Below are 24,852 nucleotides of genomic sequence, written 5' to 3' on the forward strand. Positions count from 1 at the left end.
TTATGAGCTAATTTACAAAGCGCTATAAAGCATCCTTTATAAAGGAAAGCAGGCCTTAAAAGTAATGGTTTTGTGGGTGTAATTACATAGGATTGTGCTAGGGTGTGAAGACAATACAACACAGGACTCAGTGTAAATGTGACTGAGGCTTTCCACAGTGATACGAATATTTATCCATTCCTAGGTAAAACAGACTCCAAGAAACCACAAGTGCTTTTCTCACATATTTAAAGTTAATTCAGTATTTTGCTGAATTGAGGCTACAGCTCTCAGCATCTTGGAAGTTTCAGACTGCGCACAGGAATATAAATAATCCCCCCTTATCTAAGTATTGCCACCCAATAAAAAAAAATTAAATTAAGTTCTAGCCACAGTGATTTCCCTCTCTTCCCCTACATGTAATTTCAGAGTCCTCATCTGTTCATCTAATATAATAGTTTTAAATTTGGCATGTGATCCAATGGACAAATCATTCAGAGACATGACTACAGTCAGCACTGTTCATTCCTCCCAGCATCAAAAGCCCTAAGCAGTGAATGGTGCTGATTAGTCACAGCTGAAGACTTTAGAACCTCAACATGCTAGTTTAGTATTAATTTTCACCTCACTGGAACAGTGGAAACATCCAGGAGAGGGAGGAATAGTTAAAGCATGTTTTCAGGGTTATTTCCAATAAAATTAAACTGAGTCAAGTAGGAAAGAGTCTGTGCAGTCCACCACAACATGGAGAAGTGAAGCAGAAGATGGTCTTCCTGTTTTCCCTCACCAGCCTGTGTGAGGTGCATGGCCCCAGGCAGCTTTTGTGCTCTTCACACTGAATACGGGCACCATGGCTGCCATTCTGGAAAACCCATTAAAGCAACACTTCTCCCTGAAGCTGTCCAAATTTCACCCTTGATTTTCAATTGAAAAAGCCTTAGCATTTTATGCCTGCACATGCTTGAAGCTGACCTAGTCTCAATCTCAGTGGGACTGAGCAGTTCTAGTTTTAATCTGCCTGGGATCCAAAAAAGAGATATAGCACTCAATCCAGTACTTGTGACCAGAGAAGGCTTAAAAAGTCTCAACTGGCTTTACAGTCAAAATGCACACGTCTGCCATTTTCCTAAAACACAGTTTGTAGATGATGTGGTGCTCATCTTCTCATATGAGTTCACCTAATGGCTACAGACAGGTAGGAAACAGGGGATGAAACCATTATTTGCTTTTCCTGAGGAAATGCAAAACTAACTCAGGCTGCAGGTTTTGTGGGGTAAGAATACCTTCTCTTGGGGCTGTTTTGACACCAGAGTCCTGGATGACAGGAGTGAGAGTAACCAAAGCTCAGCAGGAACTCTGCATTGAAACAGAGGTGATGCTAGTCCTGGTTCCTCTTCAATCAATGTATTTTGGTATTTCAGCACCTTTTGACTAAAATACAAAAGCAGGGCTTACAGGAGGCCCAGAAGACAGGTTCTTCCCCCAAATCCTTTTCAACCACCTAACCACCAGTTATGCTTCATATTTTGCTCTCTCTTTTTCTGTCAGTTACTGTGGAATTACTTTATATACTGAATTGCAACTTCAGCTTATGAGTAGACAGTGCCCCTCCAACAACGCTAAAAAATGCACATTACCTTAAATTCATATTGCAGATTATGGCATTCTTCTAAGAAGGAGGAGAAATAACTTCCACAGGTGCAGAAAGACATTAAACCCAGGTCTTTTACTTTCTGGGTGAAGAGACATGAAGAAGTTGAAGCAGCCAGACTGGGACCTTTTTGTTGTATTGCAATATTTGAAGATGAGCAAGTTTACTTGCTCTTCAGGACAAAATCCATAAAATTCAGGACAAAAGCTGCAAGTACATCTGGTGGGGCTTAATGCTGTGGATTCTAAGCAGAGATACTTCTTTCCAGCCCTTTTACTTTAAATAGGCTGGGATTGAAGAATGGCATTAAAACTCACCCTTACTGTTCCTGTTGATTAGGCAGCTCTGCTTGGTGGTTTCAACTTTACAAGCAGACCTAAAGATCAAACACCTGCTTCTAGATTCATTCCAGTAATTCAGTAGCTAAAAATGTCGACCTGTAGCACTTTAGATGCCTATATTTTTGACTGGTTCCAAGTTCTGCACTGAAGCGCCTGCATTAAAGAGTCACAACAAAAACAAGTTTGTAAAAAAACAGATCTCGAAATTTTCCTAAATGCAGCTATTTTCTGAAATGGACAGTTTAATTTTGATCATTTTAACATTTTACTAACATTTTGCTAAATCTCAAATTAACAAAATTATGCTGCAGTAAATTGCATTATACCCAGCTGCAATACCACCACTAAAATGTTCAGCACAGTAATTTTAATTAAAGGTATACTTTGCTATTTTGAGTCAAATACAGCATTTTCCCAACCTCCTGCTGTTAATCATTTCAAGCACATGCTTACGCGGCTGTTTTTGCCAACCCACTTTCAGCTGTCACCAGCCCCCACACAAAATAATAACAAACACCTAGTGCACCCACATAGAGGCAACTGAAAATGGGTTAGATGCATAAACAGGTCTAGAAGCTATGAGAAAATAAACCATACAGCCTTCCTAATTATTTATCATACAGCTCATACTTTGACCCAACATACAGGGTTGATTTTTCAGGTGCATATTTTATTTTATTGTGAATCAAAACAAAGGTTTCAGAAAAGCACAGGAAAAATTCAGCAATGGTGTCTCTTACTTACAGGGTACATTAAATATATTCTGAAGGCAAAGCAGCTTAATTTAAACTAACCATTATTTTCAGATACACGTTAAGAAGCAGATTTTGCAAATATTCTATTTTTTCATTAGCTTGATATTGAAATTGAGAACCAAATATGTTACAGCAAAACATACATTGATGCAGAGTGTGTAGTATTAAACTATTAGACAGAAAAGAAAACCTCGTTATTGGAAAAGAAACAGTCATACAGAAGATATTGTCAAAATACGTAAAATTAGCCCTAGTAAATATTCAATTACTCAAAACATCTTTGGAAAAATTGTGGATGCTGAGGTATGCATAATTTGGGAATTTTGGTTCTGCTATCTCCATTTTTCATGTGAGACATCAAAACAAAAGATCTTAATTTAAGCTAATTTTAACTTTATACAAAGGATTTCTTCAGCTTTTAATTGTACTTTTAACTGTAAAAAAACCACCCACACTAATTCTTATAGTAAAATGACAAAAGGCTATTAGATAACAGTGTAGAAAATCTTGCAAGAGTTATTCAAGGCACTGGTTTTTTTTGCATGCTTGGCACACACACAGCCCATTCATGAAAGCTGCTGTGATAGGAAGACAGAATAACAAAAACTAGACCTAAAGCTAGTATTTAGTGTATTAAATAGCATATATATGTCTCTAATGAAATAAATCCCATTACTTTTAAAAGTCATTTTGCTTTACAACACTATAGCTTGCACTAAGGTGTCTGCTAAATTAATCTGAAACATGAATTTAAAAACATACTTTAAGGAATAAAGTAAGAACAAAAGTCAACCAAGTAGCGTTTACCTCAATCAATACAGTCTGCCTGAATGTAAACCATTCCCAAATACTGTAACCCTCTGTAAAACAGAAAGGACCAAATGCTCTGTTGATTTAATGCCACTGGTTCACATGGAGATATGCTGATCGGCAACTTGGTCCACAGTTAGTCAAAGTACATTTGGACCTTATCCAGCACTTGCTGGTCCACTTAAATTCCTGAACTATTCAGCTATAAGGCTGCTGCCCCCCCTACTACAGGAAGATATATACTGACTAAGAAATGCAAAGACCTAAATATTCTTCAGTCAGCTCATTTAATAAGAATCTTGGTGCATCTGTACTCCATCAGAAATACAGAGCAATCAAGTTTTGGACTTTATGTGTGTATCTCAGGTAAAATTATGCAAAGATTCCTTCAATATTTTTTTTTATAGGGCCTGGTTTTTTACAGCAACTAAATGCCAGTCAGCTGGGAAGGAAATCTGAAAGGAGATGACTTCAAGATATTAGGATTTTAGATAATTATTTTAACTACATCTTTTTGACATACTGTTAAGAATCTCTAGCTGCTCTTTGAAAAAAAGTAAGTTTTGTGTGGTTGACAGAGCATGCCAGGCTCCATCAACAGGAAAAGAATGCCCATCTCCAACCACAAAACAAATCTGGATACCACATTGCTGGATGCAATGGATGGATTAGAAATCAGAGAAGCATAGAAACCTCTGTTCTTTTGGCAGTTTCATAATGCCCCAGCAGCAGAAATGTTTACTGTTTGTTACTCAAGGCATGTTAATATTCTGCCAGTTTTCAGTGGACTCCACTACTTGTGGGCCTTCATGTGACAGAGCACAACAGACAAGCACATTGGTCTGGTGGATGAGATCCGAATACCATCATGAGATCTTAAGGCAGTGGCTTGGATTCATACTACTTGGCTTTAGAAACCTAGCCAAAGCAGTGAGACAGCAGCCTCAAGATCAGAGGCTCCTGCTGGGACCAGGAGAGAAACTTGCCTCTCCACGTGACTGTTTATATCTTACATGGGCTACATCCATTGATCTGGATCTACTTAATCATTTAAAGCAAATATAAATAAAACTAGGATTGACCTAAAACTTAAACAACTTCTATCTTCATATAAAGAGTGAGGAAAATTATGCATTCAGCTGTACATCAGTACATCTGCTCTGTATCAGGAATAAAAGCATCACAGGCATCAGCAGAATTTGGCCCAGCTAACCTAACATTTCACTTCCCTGAAGGAAGGTGCTGGCCTACACTGATTGCTGAAGGGCAAACTGTCTGCAGTAGTATTGTATATTTCTATAATATTCTATATCAAAGCAATAAATATTAGATATAATCTGTATATTAGATTTCATATTTATCTGATAGCTATTTAAATCTACACTGTCAAAAATATAAGCAGTGACCCACTTCTACATGGCAGCATATACTATTTGTGTGAATGTGTTAAAACTATCACATGGGTCTATATTTACATTAGACACTCTCGTTTATACAGCAGATTTTAATTTACATAAATTCTTACCATAGGATAGATAACTGTGTAAAGCTTGGTTATTATTTGCTTCCATGATTCTGTATAATTACATTTTAGCATGAGGACAGCATCATGCTGTCTCATTTTTATATTTTTTAAGGATAGAAAATGAAGCCTGATAGACTTCAAAATCTCTAAAACGTTATACCAATATAGCACAGGAACACTTACTTTCAAGTCCAGGCAAAAAATAGTTTCATTGCTCCTAACCTTTTTCCTTTACATGTATAAATCTCCTCTTTAAAGAAAGTGCACTCCTGAAAACAAGGGCAATCAAAATGTTTTAGCATTGTTGAGATGTAAAAGAGTGTTTCAGTTGAGCATGATCTCCAGAAAAACATCACACACGTTTTTAATTAACTATTACAATTACTACAAACTAGGTGCACAAATGAAAAACGTATATTAAATAAGATGAAACTGCTGCTGGTCTCAGTTTGCTCAAAAAAATGGTTGGTTGATTCCTATAATTTTGCTTCGTTTCTCAGGTATTAAAGATCTAATCAAAACATGTTCATTTTCATGGAGGTCAAAATGTCCAGTTATTTCCCTCTGTAAAAGGCAAATAATTGTTAATTTTCTGTACCTCTAATTTCAGAAACTTTTAAAAATACAGAGGTAACAAAATATTTTAATAAAGATATTTAGAAAGTTTGTAACAATCAGACAACAATTTCTGAGTTCAGAGAACATTCAGATATTGTCCTCTGAACTATATATTGACTTTCCTTTGCTAAAGTTGATACATACTTCTCAGAAGAATAATTTCTGTAATATCGGTTAGTATTCATTATGAGTATTCATTATGGATGCAGCTTTGAGCAACCTGGTCTAGTGGAAAGCGTTCCTGCCCATGGCAGGGGGTTGGAACTAGATGAGCTTTAAGGTCTCTTCCAACCCAAACCACTCTATGATTCTGTGATTAAAGACAGAACATAATGGCTTATGTTTCTTTTTTGCTAATGTTGGACTGGAAAGCTCTACATTAAAAAAGCCCTGGAAAATTGAAAAATATGTAATGCTTTATATAATAAGTAACATATAGCTGTTACTGGCTGTTCTTGCCAGCACTGTGTTTCTACATATGAACAGACCCAAGGGCTGACAGACTGCTTTCCCTTTTACTTATACCAGTTGTCGTAATTGGATGACTATTAACAAGTCTCCTTCCTGCCTTAAACAGTCCAAGGATTTCTGAACAGTCATCCAGTAATCCCTGTCTAAGGATTTTCTTCTTTACTGTGTAACCCAGGATCCCAAGAATCTGTGGTTGCATTGGATCACTTCTTAGAGTATCTAACATCAAGACTTCCAGCAAACGATTGATTTACTCTTCAACTTATGCCAGCACAGTTTCTGATGATTCAGGCAGTCTCCATCAGCTTCTTTATGGAAACATACTTAATTGGTGCTTGATATCTGTCTATGGCAAGAATCAACTCCCATTTCTCTTTCCTGTCTTTGTTAAAGCTAAAACTAAACAGGTAACAGCTTATACTTGGTCATGATTAGACAAAAGTGTTCTTTATAGCTGTGTAAAAATGACCCCAAAAACTTAAATTGTAATGGAGTCTTTGCAGATGGGAGTAGTTTTGACCAAAAAGCAGTGCTTTTGTAACTGAAAGGCTACAGGAATGTTTCTAGAAAATGAATCTGCCTTTTTTTGTGTTGGGCATTATGCAGCAAAATACATTCATCATAAAATCAAACAAAGTGACAAATTCTAAATCCTACTTAGCACTAAAACTAAACTTACAACTTGTTAATCCTGTGTTTAAACTACTAAATAAAAACCAAACCATTCTTTTATTTTCTAATACTACGTAGTAATACAAATATTATAGAGAAACTGTATTATATAATGTGTTTTCCTGAAACAGGTACTTTGTAAAAAAGACCTCTTGAACAAAACCAAGTGACAAGCTGCAAAGCGTGCTTATGTGGAATTCTCAATAACACATAGTTAAAGGAGAGCATCATGTTATGTAAGTCTGAAGGAATGAGTAGCCACTTCAGTTTGTACCCCTAAAATTCAAGCCTAATAGCACTGGAAATATAAATCGATCAGGTTAAGTGCTTGAAAAAGTATCTTTTTAGCTGTGATGTGAACAAGAGTATATAACTGGTTTTCCCCATGCATATTTCTCATAATTAGAATGCAATTGTCTTATCATGGATAGAAAATATTGTTCCCCTAGACTAGAAAATACATACGTAAAAATTATTAAAATACTCACTACAGAATCTTCCTACGATTTGCTTCAAATGCTGATTTGAACTAAAGTTACTATATCTTTTTTCATTGTTTCTCCACCTACTACAAAACAGTGTGAAGACAGTTATTACTAAGACATTAATTCTCCCAGAATATACCCAAATATCTTCCTCCAAACCTTTTTTCTTCATTATTAGTTTTAAATCTACTATAAAAATAGTAGTGCATGAATAATCAATTAAAAATGCTTCAGATAAATGGTTCATTTCCTTTTCACATAAAGATGCAGAGGAATACTGATGAAAGATATACTAGTTATGATGTTTTCTTTGTTAACACTCCTTCATGACCCAAATCAATTCTTCACTCCACATTCCTGTATTTGGTAAACAAATTGTACAGTACTCTCAGTGTAGACTTCAAGTCACAATTTACAATATCTAGAAAAAAGACAAGTGAAAAACAATTAGTAACTTCATTAGCTCAAAACATTTTTCAGAAAAAGTGCCTATCTTCTATTTCCTTTCCTTGCTCGGATCCATATCCATGAACATTAGAATCACAAGGATAGTAAAAAAGAGATTTAAACAAAGTAAAGCTTTTAAACTGGTAACTCAAAAATCATTATTTCAACCACTTGTTAGGTATACAAATGGCTAATGGTGCTGATATAGAAATGCAACCAAGGTTTTAGATACCCATGAGACAAATTGTGTCTAGATTCAGTTAATTGTGGCTGGAAAGTAAGTATTCTGAACAAATAATGAGACAGGAACCAATGGAACTCTTACATTAAGAATTGCAGAACTTGCATTCTGGGTTGCAACATCGTTTACTAGGCCTAATTTCAGCAAGAGGCAAGTTTAGATTTTCTGAGGGATCTAAAGAAGCTAGGCATACAAGTCCCCCTTCTGACAATGCTTCGGGTTAGTTCATGTACATGGCCTTAGAAACTCCTTGTCTAAAGTAAAGGAGTTACATGAAACAAAAAGCTGATGAATACTTTCAAAGAGAAGTTCTTGAGAAAGTCAATGTTATTTCACAAGAAATCTATAAAACAAGCTGACAAGTATGACTGCAGCAGTCTATGCCAGTGCTTCAAGGAATATTTAGTCTCAAACAAGGGCTTAGAATTGCCCTCAGAAAGAACAGAATAGAGCAAAATAGAATTTGAATTAGAATTGTCCTATGACTTTTGACTCTACAGGAATTCAATCCCCTAATTTTGGTTCTTGGAATTGGTCATGAAAGTATAAAGTAGATGGTGTCCCATTATCTTCAAAACCTCCAAGCAGGCCTAGTAATTGTGTATATAATCATCAGATGGTTCTACCATTATCTTTAACTGCACTGATATTTCTCATAGATTGTGAAGGGGTTATACATTGAAGAATGAATCCAATGAAATCTGTGCATGCTGTCCTGAAGCATGTAAACTTTGAAGGGCTAAAGATACCAACTACATGTCAAACATCCACAGACAAAGGGTGAAAACACTCAAACCTAGATTTTATGCTGAGCTTGTGTATGGTCATGAAGCCATGGCCACATGGTTTTGTGGCTCTTAATTAAATTAGATCAAAACTGCTTGGTATAAAAGAAAATGCCAAAAGCTAGAAGATGGGCATGCTGCTCCCACAGCATCTCAAGTTATACTCTGCAATACTGTTTGAATGTAACTCAGGAAGTTTCCTTTTCAGGCCAGCAGCAAGCCGCATAACACCTTCCTTTCCTAATACAGAATGTCAAATGAATAAAGAGATAACTTTGATAGGTCTTTGCAAAGTTACCAGAGGACTTCACCACCACAACAGAATTCTGCAGAAAGCTCCAAACTAATAAGCAGCATGCTCCCAGAGAAAGATGAGTTATTTTCATTGCTACGTGTTTGACCTATATATATAACATTTTACTGATTGCAATTTTCAAAAAGAGAAACTTGAGTTTGACTTTGATGTACACATTTCAAGAAGTAATCTGAAAAAAGCTCAAACTGGAAATGTATTCATTATAGACTCAGTAGATTAATGTTCCGGCCCTTTTTAAAGTAAAAGGTCACAGAACGCTTTTTAATACCTTTTCAATTATATTGCAAATAACCCAAATAAACTGTTGACCCCATAAAAATCATTGGTTTTCATACTCATTTATTTAACCACATTCTTTTTTCCACTAGATATGTTTTTCATATTCTAAAGCACTTTTCAGCATATTTTTTCCTCAAGAACCTCAAAGAAACAGTGTAGGAATTTAAAGAGTATTTAGTATACACATTTAGGGTAAGATCCTTTTCAATACGCTTTTGCTCACTGGAAATTTTAAGTATGGGCATTGTGCCCAGTGTAACAACACATAAAACAGATGTGTTTTTCCATTCACATTGGGCAGGAAGTTTCATATTAAGCATTTCAATAATTGCACAAGAAATGTCTTATATATGCTGAAATATCCTTATGGCTTGATTTATACTGGAAAAATTAGCAGTCCCCTAGAGCAATAAATACCTGAAAAATTAAATGCCGTAAGAATTTTAAATGTCCATGGGGAGTAAGGGATCACAGATACTCTCTGTTTTACTTGGATCCCTAGATTTCACTATTTCCCTCTTCTCTATTTCAAACATAAAAGTTTGTGATACAGTCACCACTGGTTAAGTATGACTGTGGACAAGAATTCAAGCAATCAAAAGAAGGGAAAAGACAGGCTGCGTAGGCGCAGATTAAATGCCCAGGCAGAATAGGCTCAATCCTGAGACATATTTATTTTGTGTGTGTGTACGTCTACTGCTGTTATGATGTGGAAGCTGGAAGGAATGGAAAATAAGCAGAATGGAGCAGAACTTGATTCAGTGATATGTGCCTGAATCTCCAGAGAGCTCTTGCTATCAGAAGTAAAACTGAGCATTCACTTCTATCAGCTCCTCAGGGAATGACAACCCAGTATTATGGCAGGAAAAGACTGTGCATCATAGAATGTGAATCAGCAATGGGTCTTGAAAGCACATTTATTTTTACTATTACAGTAGGTAACCAGTAGAAGCCTAGTTACCACCCTTGTTGGGAAGCGTGAAGCAAAAGTTACATGCCCAGCTCCTCCATGGTAAGAAGTGGCAACTCCTTAGGGAAGGAACCACATGAGTAACCTATAGCATGGTGAATCAAGAGCTCTATATCTAGCCTGAAAGGCTGGATTTAAACCCTTATTTATATGGGCAAAGACGAGTGCAACCCTGGTCCTGCTAAAGTCAGCAGCAAACCCTTCATCTTCCCCCAAGACACTTTGCTTTCAGTTTCCAGCTCTAAATCCAATTTAAAAATCCATTATTAGGATCTGCATTCAAAAGCAGTTATATGAACTTTTGAAATTCCTTATCCACAATACCTACTTATCTTGTGAAAAACTTGTAAATTACACTGGAATACCTGAGGTTTGCTATGAAGATGTGGGATGGGGGAAAAGGAAGCAACTGGAGCAATTCATATCTGCTAGCTACACCATTCACAGCTGTATTCTTTTTCTTTCAGTGAATATCTGAGTATTACTGCATATGTCATGCAAATATTATCCTGGCCATTCAAGAAAGGAAGCCTTGCAACAGACAGGCTGAGAAAGTTGGGGTTATTCAGCCTGGAGAAGAGAAGGATGCATGGAGACCTCATAGTAGCCTTCCAGTATCTGAAAGGAGGGCTATAGGGATGCTGGGGATGGACTATTCATTAGGGACTGTAGTGATAGGACAAGGGGTAATGGGTTCAAACTTAAACAGGGGAAGTTTAGATTGGATATAAGGAGGAAGTTCTTTACTGTGATGGTGGTGAGGCACTGGAATGGGTTGCCCAAGGAAGTTGTGAATGCTCCATCCCTGGCATTGTTCAAGGCCAGGTTGGATGAGGCCTTGGGTGACCTGGTTTAGTGTGAGGTGTCCCTGCCCATGGCAGGGGGGTTGGAACTAGATGATCTTAAGGTCCTTTCCAACCCTAACTATTCTATGATTCTATGATTTGAAAGTGTATCTAACAGGCGTTTGAAATACAGTTACCTGAGCACTTCAAAATGTATCTTGCCTTTCACTCTTGGTTTAATGTTTTAACCACTGTTTAGCTACACCATAATCCTATGAGATCCACTGCAAATTTTAAAGAAGATATAAAAAAAGTAGAATAGATACCTTCTGGTCTTGGCTTTGGTTTTTCCAATCCACCATCTTGCATTAGCTCAAATGCGAAGGATACATTGAGCACCTAGTAATGCGACAAAAGTACTTATTATTGCGAACTATATATAATATAGGATATATGGTCAAAACAAGATTTATTTAAAGCTGCAGACCCAGATGTTAGGAAAGCAAAAATAGTCAGGGCTCTGTATATCAGTGGCAGATCTGGTCTGCGGAATCCAGACAATCCATTGTTTTCTTTTTTTCTGGGTGGTGATGGTGGTTTCAGAAATATAAAAGTAATTGAAAAATAACATGTGGACTAATATTACCCATAGAAAAGTTAGTTACAAGTAAGAACAGCCCACCTCCTGCAAGTTTGAAAATTGGAACATGATGGCCCATGAAGCACTCTTGTCTTGAATAGACAACTGAATTGTCTGGATAGCAACAGACATTCGGGTAATAGTTGGTCTTAAAATGATGGATTGTACATATATGCTTTCATACTTCCAAAAAAACATTAAACCTTTCAAATGTTAAATTCTTGGATTCTCAACACAAAAACCCAGTTCAGTCATCAATTCATGTGTATAATTTTTTCTACACTTAATGAAGACTAAGTCTGGTTCAATGCATCACAAAATGGCTGCCAAAATCAGTTCTTATTTGCTAACCTCCCCATCATTAATATAATTTTCCCTTTAATTCCTGATAAGCATTAATACTGAGATCTTAAAAATGCTTGGAAATGGTTACCAGTACATTCCTATTACATCAAACTTATGCAGAAAGGTCTGTGTCATCTTTGAACTATTTGACATTCTTATGTATTTATTTGTTTTTAACAGAAAAATGAAATCTAATTACCTTTTGTTCAAAACTATCAGGAGTCAAGAAAAAGCTATGCAGAGGAACAAAATAGCCTTCTAGGAGACCCATTAGCAGGACTAAGTACACACCATCTGCAAACTGTAAAATAGACATTTTTCAGGACATTTACTGAAGAATAACTCATTGCTTTGCTTAATGAACAAGATATATCTTGTCTAATGCAAAAACTGTCAACAAAATACTAATACAAATATTTTAAATTGCAACAAAAAGATTTCATCTCACTTCTTTGATTCCTCTTATTTAGTTAGTATATTCTATTCTTCTTCAAAACTGACCTAATGCTAAAATACACACGCCAAATAAAGTTCCTGGAAAGAGACGTTGTCAGTGGCTTTGAGGCATGCCTTTGCTTTCTATTCAATTAGTTGCAGGGAATCAGAACAGCCACCTTTCAAGCTCTCAAACAGCATGCATTCCTTGAGCAAAGAAAAGTAGAACGGAGGTGCAATTTCATGGCTGCGCTTAAATCCAGTACATTGGAGAAAATAAAGGAACATCTTTGTCCAAGTTATGTAAGTCTGTGTCAACCTAATTTTAAGTGTAATTACAGATGGAAGATACGTAATTGCTATATGCTAATTTCTATCAGAAAAAATAGCAACAAGATTTTGTTAAAGGCCTCTCACTCTTGAGTTATCTGAGTTATCTGAAGCAACCCATCACCTTCCCATAGTAGCTAATTTTCTTTCAACTGACAGAAATACAATCTCTCATCTCAGGGAATACTATTTCAGATAAATGCTTAAGGGGTTTCTAGCCACATTTGAATAAATCATTTTTTCCAAAGCAAATACTGCATTAAGCAGGCAAAGGGAACACATTTCTGAAAGCCCTTACACACTGTTTCCATCTGAATTTTACCTTTGAAAAATCTCTATGAGATTGATAGCTATTTAAATAAACCAGAGATTCTTAATAACATGATTCAAGACATAAAGCCTGTCCTGAAGTCACCTGTGGTTTTTTTTGATACCATCCTTTCTGTCTGACCTTGTAATTTGCTTATGAAAACTACTGTAGTTGTTCACATGGGGTGGTATTAATACAGCAGGATTAAGCTTTTCTTTCAGCTTCTTTTCAGCCAATTTAGCAGCTGAGAACACGAAAGAAGACCATGTACCACATTATTTCTGTGGTGCAATCAAGCCTGCAGCCCAACTCTACAGCTGCCTATACACTTGAGTAGCTTTACTCTCAAGAACGTGTCTTACTGAATAGAGTCATTGTAATCCCATACGGTTGCGTGCTTATGTGAAGGTAGGCAGGAAACAACTGTTCAGCTTGACGCTGGATCAAACCAAGCGGATAGAGATCTTTCCTGACAAAAACAAGTACATGTTCTGCTTACAGCACTAGGCAGCACCCAAGAGGTAATGTTAATTAATTTTTATGCTAATGGAAGCACAAAACAGTTTCAGAAAAATTAAGCTGCCCAATTGGTGATGGTCTTCATCACACAAACATATTTAGAAATGAAGGGTTTCCTGCTGAAATAACATCTTAGAGCTCAATCAATAATAATTCAATGAGATTTGTGGATAAGGTTCAGGGCATAGTGCGCAACAGGGCGACTATCTCTCCCTTTTAAAAGGCTGTAAAATCCTACCTGAGTCTCCAGTTCAGTGACCTCCAAATTCAATTTATTCAGATGCTTGTTCACAAAGGTGATGAGAGTCTGAAATATGAAAACAATGTACTGAAAGCCTATTCAGTAGAGCAGCAGCTCAACACATGCAGTATGAAGTCCACTCAAAAGAGAATCTCCATGAACAAAGAGACTGCAACACAATTTTCAAGTTTTAAAATTGAAACAGAACATTAAAAAAACCTTTTTTTTCTCTTCTGAGATTGAAGAACAGAAATAAAATGATCGCGATGTATATAATAAAAACACTGTTAAAACATAATAATTCTTAAAAAAAAAACCCTGTAGCAGACTATAGGGAAGTGGGTAATTGGACTCCACTCAAATCTGACAGCAGCCAAAATACTCTAGGTCAGTTTTAAACTGGATACCTTTTTAGCATCAGTATACTCAATCTACCAGGCAGGTTCTACTTAACACACACTTTGTGAGAATTTCTTTTTGATAGAAACATTGATAACTACATGTTGTTCTGTGTTCCAAAGTTAAGTTTATGCTGCTAAATATTAATAAAAAGTAATATTATAATAATGAATTTGTATACTTGTTTAAGCATAAAGCTTAACTGTATTTAATGTATGCAAACTATGTCAATTATGTATTATATACATACATATACATTATATACATACATACTCACTACATATGTAGAAACAGATCCACACAAACAAGCACACATCATGTATTTTGAAAATTAAAACTTTCCAACCTTTTTCACTACATTGAGCTTGTCTGGAGCATGGTCAAATAAAGTGTCAAATGCATCTCTTTCTGAAAAACATTCAGAGATATTAATATCCTGAGCAGCAGTTGTCCAAATGCAGAATAAACACTTATTAAGGCACATATTGTTTGAGACAACACAGTCAGGAAGAGGTTTCATTATAGCCTCTTTGTATTCCAAGTACCATGTATTTTGCATACTGCTGTCTTGCTATAAGCTGCTAGGAACTTATTCTCTATTATTTACAAAAAGCATAATTTTCAAGTAGGATTTGGATTACCCAATAACCCTGTTTCTTAGAAATTAACAAATAATAGTATCTTAATGCGTAAAACCTTAATCAGACAGAAACAAGGAGCTAAACAGCCAAAACTTTTTTTGCAGAACTACCTGAGTTCACATCTAGAGTTAGTACATCTACATATGAAGATTTTCCCCATGGGCCACTGACTGCATTGTGGTGTGCTATATTATATAAAGCAAGCCTCTAAACTACACAGGTGCAATACAATCCTTTGTATAGATGCTTTGGGGCCATTCTGATATGCAATTTAGGACATTATCAGCAGGACAGGCAACCTAGGGTAGCATGACTGGAGTGCTACCATAGCCGCCTTCTGAAGAAAACAGAAAAAACAATAAATATAAAAAGGTACCAGAGCTTTTTCTGAGCAATTTCCATTTTGACTATCACCTGAATGATAGTGATTGACTATGAAAAGCTACATTCATACTCCTCAATAGTATGAATGCTAGATCCAAAAGCATTTGTAGAAGATAGACTTTATACAGAGAGTGTTCTGGGATATCACTGGGAAAAGAATAGCCTGTGGTGCATATATTTATATATTTGCCAGAGCAACTTGAAATCCTCTGCTTCTTTACAGTTTGATCAAAGTGGCCACCCATTGCAGAACTACTGTTTACACTGGCTGCCATTAGAAAAGAAAATAATCAAATGTACTTACCATGCCTTCCTGATAATGCCCTATGAAAAACAAGAAGAACAAAACACAGTTATATATAATACACTTGCAGACATTGTGCTGCAAAATACAACATCATACATGGCCAGATCTTCAGTTTGTTGAATGCTGGAGTAGATTAACAGAATTAAGAGAACCTTTATCAAGTCACTCCAACTGAGATTCTAGGTTAGTCTGCAGTCCATCAGTTTAATATCTCCTGGCTTCACTAAAGTCTCATGGGAGCCCAGATCTCAGATATTCTACTATTGAACCAAATCAACACATCTTGCTTGAGTGAAGAAGGCTTTTTCATACTGATTTTTTGAAAACTTTTCCATTTGCTTTTAACATGCATTTACCACATCAACTACAATTTCAGCCAAAACAATGCTCGAACTTGGTTCTTAAGCACTGCAGGATTTTCCTGCAGTTGATTCCTTATATAACTAGTACACATAAGGAAATCCATAAAGATTAATAATAAGTCAATAGTCTGGTTTCTCTTCATTCTATTAAAAACTAGGATATTCTATTATTGCTTTCTGTTGATTTGGAATAGCTTCTCTGTTACAAATTGTTTGGTCAGATGACATATACAGGGCTTAATATCATCATTTTAAGTCCCCAAAACACCTAAAAATAGTCATATCACATTCTTTTTTGAAATAATCTAGTTCTCTATGAAAAAAATACCAACATAAAAGAATAAGGCATATCTTCCTTGTTTGTTTGAAGGACTTTTGAATAATAAGAAATAGAATAAATACAGAAATAAATTAATAGAAGATAAATATAAAGTAGAGCATTTGTGTATCTTCTTTTTGTCTCCTCTTTTACCATGGTTTTCTGCTTTTACATGGCTTTGTATTTCCTCACCCTTTGGTATTTTTAGATGCGTGTTTGCAGCTCTTGAACAGGCTAAAACAGAGCCACTGGCTGATGCATCATCTTCCCTGGAACCCCAATACCAAAATCTAAACATCAGCAAATGTTTGAATTTCTGAGACACATCTGTGTTCAATTACTGAACTGTTGGCAAAAGTGGTGTTGACATACTCAGTGTTACCAGTTATTTCCTCTTGGATTTGTCGAGACTGAAGGATTCCTTCTCGTTTCTGGAAAAAATAAAAAAGTGACATTTTTCACTGTAAAGTTTAATGCTTAGGGTACAGTAAAAAAATTATCTGTGATCCACAAACATAATTACATGAGAAACCTGCAAAATAAGAACTTCTTAAAAACAAACTTAGAGCAATAGATTATTTCACTTTGCAAGTATTTCGGAAAACTCTTTTGTAAATTAACAAGAAACTTGAAAACTCCACCTGTGGAAGGAAGTATTTCTTTTCCTTTCTCCATTGTTCTTAATTCACTTTTATTCTAAAGGCCCCAATTCAGCAAGACATTTGAAACACCTAAAAACATATGTAAGTATTTTAGTAGAGGCATGTCTAGGTGAGTTGAATTAAACCTTGTATTTCAATGAACAGCTTGGCAGATGGTGCCCATGCTTCCCTTTCACAAAATTCTTGCTCCCAGACTATCAGTTCTTTCTGCTCTGTTCGTACATTTTCTTTCTTGCCTCAGTGGTTTCCTTTTCTGACTTCTCTCAGCAGAAAGAGCTCTTTTTGCTTGTCATGGAAAACCAAAATGGAGGATAATCCATTCACAGCATGCTCCAGACCCTAGTCCTTCTTGGTGTTAATATACGCATTGACTCCAATGTTCCTCGGATTCAAGAAGCCCTTCATACATGGTGGTGAGTGGCTTGTGTCTAGAAGCTGTACACAAAATGGCAGAAGCCAAGTCAAACGGTTGCTATTTGAGTCAGTTGGAAAATGAAGGAGTTTAAAGAATTTGACATTGTTTCCAGTATGATGATCATAGTCATCTGTTGTCGGTGTAAATACTGCACATATGTTTTGCCTCTCTTTGTGTTCTCTCTGTTAATTCTATTCACTGAAATTAGTAAGATTTTGCAATACAGAAAGAAGAGTTGGGCAAATGCTGACTACTGCATATAAAGTCTACACATTAAGCAATTATTGATGATTCTTCACTCCTTGTCATACAAGGAAAAGAGAAAAATAAATTTATGCTGGTCCCAGACTTGCTTCTACATGGAAAAGAGAAAAAGGAGACTAACCTTCTCCAAGAGTCCTTCATGGCATGTGAACTGGAGACACTGCTCTTCCCTGCCTTGGAGAAGATAGCACACCTCTACCTGAGGCGTGTATGATGGTGCTGAGGATTTGGTCAGGCTTGAGTTTAGCATTTCTACGCTGCATTACTAAGATATACGAGGATCAAACTTAAGTTTCTGCAAGAAAGCCATACATGGCACTCTCTGGGTCACCCCAGACTGGCACTTAGAATAGTCTGAATTGTCCTTTTAGCTAGATGATATTTTCAGGGTTTTTCTGTTTTATTTTTTAAAACCTTATTATTATCTTGCACATAGTTAAAATGCATTCAGGGAGGACATTTGAACATTAAAAAGAGAGACTGAAGTCCAGTGTGTTATATACTGAAAGAGGGGGCACAGAACAGTTGCTGAGACATCTTCTGTCACGTATCTTGAAAGTCTGAAGAAAAACTACATCATTTAGGGCTATCTTCCTTTATAGCTTGTGCAGAGAGCAGTAAGTACTTGCACATAAAGTTACCATCTAGTTCATGGTAGCTCAAGTTAAAATTCCACTCTAGGATTTTTGTTTATTTTTCCCTTTGCTGCAGGGTGAAAGAAAACTTTTATTTCCTCCTGATGATGACTCCGACGTGCCAACAATGCCTTCTGAAGCAAAAGCCCTATCGCTTGTCTCCTAGAGGAGTTGAGCATCATAGCAACGGCAACTGTACATCTCAGAGCCCAGTACACTTATATGGGAGAAGAAAAAGGCTTCTTTTACTTCACATTCCCTCTGCAAACATGCAAAAATTGCCTAAAACATAATCTAACACTGATATAAAACATTTCCCTTTTTGATAAACTGCAATATAATAGGAATTCTACATCAATCCTATTGTTGACAAATAAAAAAATAAACCAAAACAAAAACTCCAAAACCAAACCAAGAATCCAAACCAAAACAACAACAACAAAAAACAAAAACCACACAACCAAAAGATCCCAAGACATCAAGCCCTGGTCTTGTGTCTGGCATCTGATCACTAATAGTAATGGAATTTCCACACTACCCAAATATGACATGCGTCTGCTGGACACTTACTCGACCACCACATGTCAAGACAGACTTCCTTATGCTTTCAATCTGTAAAAAGACTGGTGAAAAAATCCCAATGGCAACAATAAAAATGGACCCTAGAAATACTAGTCTAAGGACCACCTCTGTGAAGGCTGCTTCCCGTTCATCTTTTGCAATTTAAAAACTCTCTGCCTCAAAATTTACCCTAACACTGATGTCACCTGTTGTGAAGTTTGATTTATATCAAGACAGAGAATGACATGATATTCCTAAAAATACAAAGAAGTGACACTGAGGATGGAAAGACTCTCCAGCAATGTTCCTTAAAGACAATAGTGGCTATACCTGAAATAACAAATGATAAAAATGAAAATCTACTATTTGAAAGAAATGAGGCAAGAATTAAGATTCCCCATTAAAAAGAAAAGCTGGACACACATTCCAGTGACCTCAGGGACAGGCTTGGCATTTTCTTCCCTCCCAGCTGAAAGACTCCACTAACGGCTATGAAAGATCTTCCTAATCACTTACCATTTTAAATTGGTGACTAACCCTAAAAAAAATACATCTGAAATTTGGGTAATAGGTCTGGAAATGGAAAGAGTTTCTTCTTCATCTTTGTTTGCATCAGCTAGATGTCAGCAGTTTTATGTAACTGAGGGTCAACTGCTTACTTAAACACAAAGTCCCACTCTGAAAACCTTCCACCTATCTGAATCATAGAATGGCATGGGTTGGAAGGGACTTTACGATCACCTAGTTTCAACCCCTCTGAATAGGTTTTGCCTAGGTACTGTTGCTATCCATTTCATCTGGAGGATCAGGTTTCATAACTGCCCCATCAAAATGAAATGCAGAACTGTTCTGGAGCTTAAAGAACAAATACATTAGTCACAGGTTCAAAAAAAAAGACTTCTTGGGAAGCTGGAGGCAATGCTGCTCAGTAGCATTTCAGACCTTCTCAGGCAGTGGGACCAATGATCTGAGATTATGTCTGTGATATATACTTTCTTCTAACCTCATTAATTTTCTATCTTTGCTTATCAGTAGTTTATGCACCCGAGAATTGCTGTACCAGTGCTCAGAATATGCTGAAGCCATTCTGGCTGCTCTGCCAATGCATTCTTACACTGTCTGACTTACATCTCTTGCACACAACCAACCTGTCATTTAACAAGTTGTGGATGGCATAAATAAATAATTTTTAAAAAGAGGCAAAATGATGGCTCTGCACAAAAGCTCTCACTTGTTTCAGTAAACAAACAAAGCCCAGGCTTCGGTCAAAGTTATTTACTCTACTAGTATGAAAGGAAAAGAAAATCACATAACAAAATAACTATAAAAGATCCAACTATCAATTTTTTTTCCAAATCAGTTTATAACCCAGATTTCATATTATCTCATTGCTAACAGCTTTTGTACAAAATGCCCAAAGGAAACAAGCTTCCCTAAGACCTGTGCTGATTACCTGATGGTCATAAGCACGTTTTTAGTTTCAGAGATATCTTTGTTTCTACTTCAATTAACTACACCCAGTCAACAGGCAACCCACACATTTTATGTGTTTCTAAACCTAAGAAAACCATGAAATGAATCAAGGTAGTCTTCCTCAAAGTGTTCATAGAAGTACTTGGGGTTTTTATTCCTCTTTTTCTACTATTCCCTTTATCAAACTATATAGAGTAGAAATTAAAACCAGCTACCAACATAGTCTGTTAAGCTTCCCTAGGCATGACCTGACTTTACAGAATGTATGAGGGTTTAGAACATAAGGTGTGCAAGTCTGAACACTAAATTAGACTTTAGGATCTAAATTAGGCTGCTTGTCGATAAAAACTTTCACTGAGTTCAGAGGGCACGTGATGAATTACACAGAACCAATCCCACAGGACATGAAAGACATTTAAAACAAAAAACCATCCACCATAAAATAAAAATGAAAATTGCCTCAAACACAATTACAGTAAGAATACTGCCCTTCCCCCCCACCTTTCCCTGTTTATAGGAATCAGCACAGCCTTGGAGTTCCACTGACTGGCTTTCACCAAGGACAGGGGCTGTAGGATGAAGTCTTCTGCAACATTTTATCCTGGTACAACTGCTTTCTCTCACCAACACCTCAGCTACAGCTGCATAGCTCAGAGGCAATGCAGACAGCCAGATTCTCCCAATACTTATTGTTTTTAAATCAGTTTATCTGTACTGACTTCAGTGGATTTGCTGTTGAACTACATTAGCCTATTAAACAAGATGACAATTATGTCTATTGATTTCAATGGGAATTTTGTCTGGATATATAGAGTGACAGCAAAATGCAAGACTGGTTCTTTATTTTAGAACTGTTTTCTTTTTCTAGTTTGTTTTTGTAACCCAAAGATACCCTGCCACTGTACTCCAGATTTCTTAAGCTGGTTTTGGTAGAACTTTGAAGTAAGCCAGTGTAATTAATATATTTATAATAGCCAAAGGAAAGTGCTTGAAAATTATGTTCCTCTGAAGCCTTAGAAAAATAAGTACAGATCTGCTAGGGTTCTCTTTCATTGTCTGTAGAGAAACCCATGAAGCAGAATTTGAGAGTCAATGAGTCATTATCAGGCATCAGTGACACATCTACCAGAGACTCTCCTTCAGATTTCTCCTCAAATTACAGAACTGTCTGATATGAATGCTGGAAAAAGGTTACTTTCTCAGATTTGTCCCACAGATTTTCAGTCACACAGAACTTGAGCAATAGCTCTTTGCATCAGATACTTTAGGGTAACATCAGTTAAAACACATAAAGACAGTTGCAGTGTGAAAAATAAAGGCATAGTTAGTAGGACAGAAAGAGAAGCAAATTAAATGGGAAGAGGCCAAATAAGATAGAGAAAGCACAAGTTCAAGTGAAAGAAAAATTAGAATATGAAGAGTTTGGATGGATGAGGCTCTAATAAAGAGTCTGACAGACACAAGATTTAGTTGATGGGGTTTTTTTGCATACTTATGAGAAAGCCAACATTGTAATCAGTCTAAATTAGCATGCACAAGGCTGAAAAAGAGTATTTAGTCACCTAACATGAATCTGAATGTAATAAACAGTGACACTTCATCATTCAGTGCCAAGATTGATTTGAATCTCTACGCAAGTGAGAAGACCGTCAAAAATGGGAAAAATAATAATTCTAGAGATCATATTGAGTGATAAACACATTCCGACAATAACAATGTTTCATATACTTTTAATGTCAGAGTCTGGCCACTTCACAATCTAAATAAGATATTCTGAGCCATAGCTCAATCTGGGAAAGCACTTCAGCCTTTTTCTGGTTGAAGCATTGTCCAGCAGAGAAGACACTTTCTTGTCAGCCAAACAGACACACACATGCCTGCCCAAACAGAAACTCTGTATGTATTTTTCAAGAAACCCCTGTGAATTTCACAACGCAACCAAGAGCTGTTCAACACTTCTCTTACCTGCACAACAACCACCTGAATGGACACATGATCTGGGAGTCGGATTGGTGCTCGAAAATACTGCGATAATGCAACCAGAAGATGAAGTATTGCTACAAGGCTTTTAGCATGAACAGCTGAAATAGATATTAAAAGCACAAATTACAAACTGCAAAGTAACTAGGGTACATATTTTTACCTTTTAGGATGTAGGGATTATGGGACTCTTTTCCCCCTGCCACCTGGAGCCTTGGGGCACTTTTAACATACCTCACCTTTACTAGTGCCCTCCTACCCAACAGGTCCTGTGAATGCAGCCCAGTCAGTAATAAGTGTCATCACCAACGCGTTACTTTTTGCAATGTCTAGACGCCACAGGCTCATGCAGATGGAAATCTAAAGCTAATCCAAAAGCCAGATTTCATGTACAGCAGTTTAAGTGCTGTCTCTGCATTCTCCTTGCCTTTCCTTTATTCCCTTTATTTCAATAAGGATTTATGGACTATCAGAAAGATATTTTTGTACTCATAACATGCACTTATTCATTTTTAAGTGTCACAATGTCTGCAGGATGATAAATGAGCCTATTCTGGCAGAAGCCTTAAGCAATAACTTACTAAACTCAATGACTCAAACATTCCTCATGAAGTTGTTACAGTTCTTGTTATTGAAGCTTTTTCACAGCAGGTTTCATATGCGTAGTTAACACTAACACAACTTACAAGATATCAAAAGCCATATGCAGGAAATCTGTAAGTATCTGTAAGTGAATCATTCCTAATTTTTATAATTGGCTTTCTTCTTTTTCTGATTTGTTTTTGCATTTATAGTCTTTTCCCAGAGTAGTATTCCTGAATGATCTTTGACAGCTACAGTACAGCACACATAGGTTTCGTGTACTTGAGCTAACCAACAACTACTACCTTACTCTACTGTAAAGCAAGATCAGATTAACTGAAACATCCTTCCTCATTATCTTCCAATGCCAGTCTCAACTATGCCACATGGAGATACTCATTCATCTAAAATGTAGTATCACCGTCAAATTTTGCTGGCATGCCAGTGGTCAAGGATGAGGTGCTTTAGTGGAACACTAGAAAGATGTCTGCATAAAACTGGTGTGTGCTACAGCTGGCTCCAGCTGCTGCTGTCTATCTCTACTTTAGCTCTAAAACACATGAAAAATATTAAATTAAAACTAGAAGTTAAATTGTCAAGCCACTCCAAACACCCTGCTTCCTGCTGCATGACAGAGAATGGAAAAAACCTGGGGGGAAGTTGAAGAGAGATGGGGAAAGAAAATTCAGTGGGACCACATGAAAGGTAAAGTCAGAAATGCCTAACGTTCACTCTTCCTCCCTTGAGCTATTTCTCTCCCTCTCACTAATTTGCTGGAAACTGAACAGGATACAACACAGCCCAGCTGTGGTAGACAGGTATAGGAGACAGGGAAACTGCTATATACTGGTGAAAGTATTCACTGGTGTGAAATGATTCTGGATACCAAACTTGAAAGAGATTAAGAGGTCTGATTTTCTAGAATTGATGATAACCTGCTTTCTGCAACAGATATGCAGTTAAAATGTCCTGCGTTGGGCCACAGAGGGCATTTCTATTAGATATAACTATATTCATTTTTAATACAATAAAACAGGAAGGATATGGTTCTAATCTTAATGAGAGTTTTGTAATAAAAACTGGTGGTTCAGATTTAGCCTTAAACAATCAGAAATATTATTCATATCTATGCTGCAAATATTACACAAGTAAGCCCTAGGACCTAACTCTCCTTCTGCCTATCTACTACATTAATGCAGGTACTTGCCTATTTCAACAATTTAGTAACAGAAAACTTAAGCTGGTATGCCTATGGACTTAAGAGCAGAAATACCATAATTTGACAGACTCTGAAAAGACACTTTATTTAAATTGGAGGTTGATGACCAGTAAAGAGGGTACAGTGCAACACAGCTTGAAGTGCCCTGCAGGGCAGCTCCTACAATAAATACCAGGTTTCAGCCTTCCCTTATCATTGGATATTTCGTAAATCCAGATAGCAGCTATAAACAAACAAGAACAGCATAGAAAACATGCAACTTACAGTCAACATTCCATTTAATGCTTCTTGGAGGCAGTTTAAGGGTTTCGTTGATCTTTTCAAGTACTGTCTGTAGCTTCTGTTTCTGAGCAATTTCAGACTGAGTAACTTCAGCAACATTTAGCTTCTCACTTTCAAGTTTTTCTGAAGTGATAATAGATATAAAAACAGAAGAAAAACCCTGAAGAACACAAAGACATCCCATGCATCCAGATGTACATTCACAAGATACTGGACTTCCTAGTTTTAAAATTATCTGGTTTTCCTTCCATAGCCACCTCCCTCCCTCCCTACCTCCCCACTTCTAAGCTCGTATCCTAAAGATACAGTTTGCATTTTCCCTTTATTTACCCATTGCCAAGAGGAAGGCCGAGTATTAATTAAAACCACACTACCGATTAACACGCATTTTCTGCAATTCCCTTTTGGGAACACCAG

The 24,852-nt window shown here is 36.7% G+C and overlaps 1 protein-coding gene across 1 annotated transcript in view; it reads right to left on the reverse strand.

Moving 5' to 3' along the window:
* Positions 1-7,651: 7,651 nt before the first annotated feature.
* The window catches only part of PARVA (parvin alpha), a gene marked incomplete at both ends in the record, with an annotated part of 60,379 nt that continues 43,178 nt past the window's right edge, over positions 7,652-24,852 (reverse strand). Inside the window, 9 exons of the mRNA XM_080619583.1 lie at positions 7,652-7,728; positions 11,457-11,529; positions 12,315-12,416; positions 13,948-14,016; positions 14,696-14,757; positions 15,679-15,698; positions 16,735-16,793; positions 22,338-22,453; positions 24,418-24,558. Coding sequence (XP_080475709.1) covers positions 7,652-7,728; positions 11,457-11,529; positions 12,315-12,416; positions 13,948-14,016; positions 14,696-14,757; positions 15,679-15,698; positions 16,735-16,793; positions 22,338-22,453; positions 24,418-24,558 — 719 coding nt within the window. The remainder of the gene's footprint in view (positions 7,729-11,456; positions 11,530-12,314; positions 12,417-13,947; positions 14,017-14,695; positions 14,758-15,678; positions 15,699-16,734; positions 16,794-22,337; positions 22,454-24,417; positions 24,559-24,852) is intronic.

The sequence above is a fragment of the Psittacula echo genome (assembly GCF_963264785.1).
Source record: "Psittacula echo genome assembly, chromosome: 5".
Taxonomy (NCBI): domain Eukaryota; kingdom Metazoa; phylum Chordata; class Aves; order Psittaciformes; family Psittacidae; genus Psittacula; species Psittacula echo.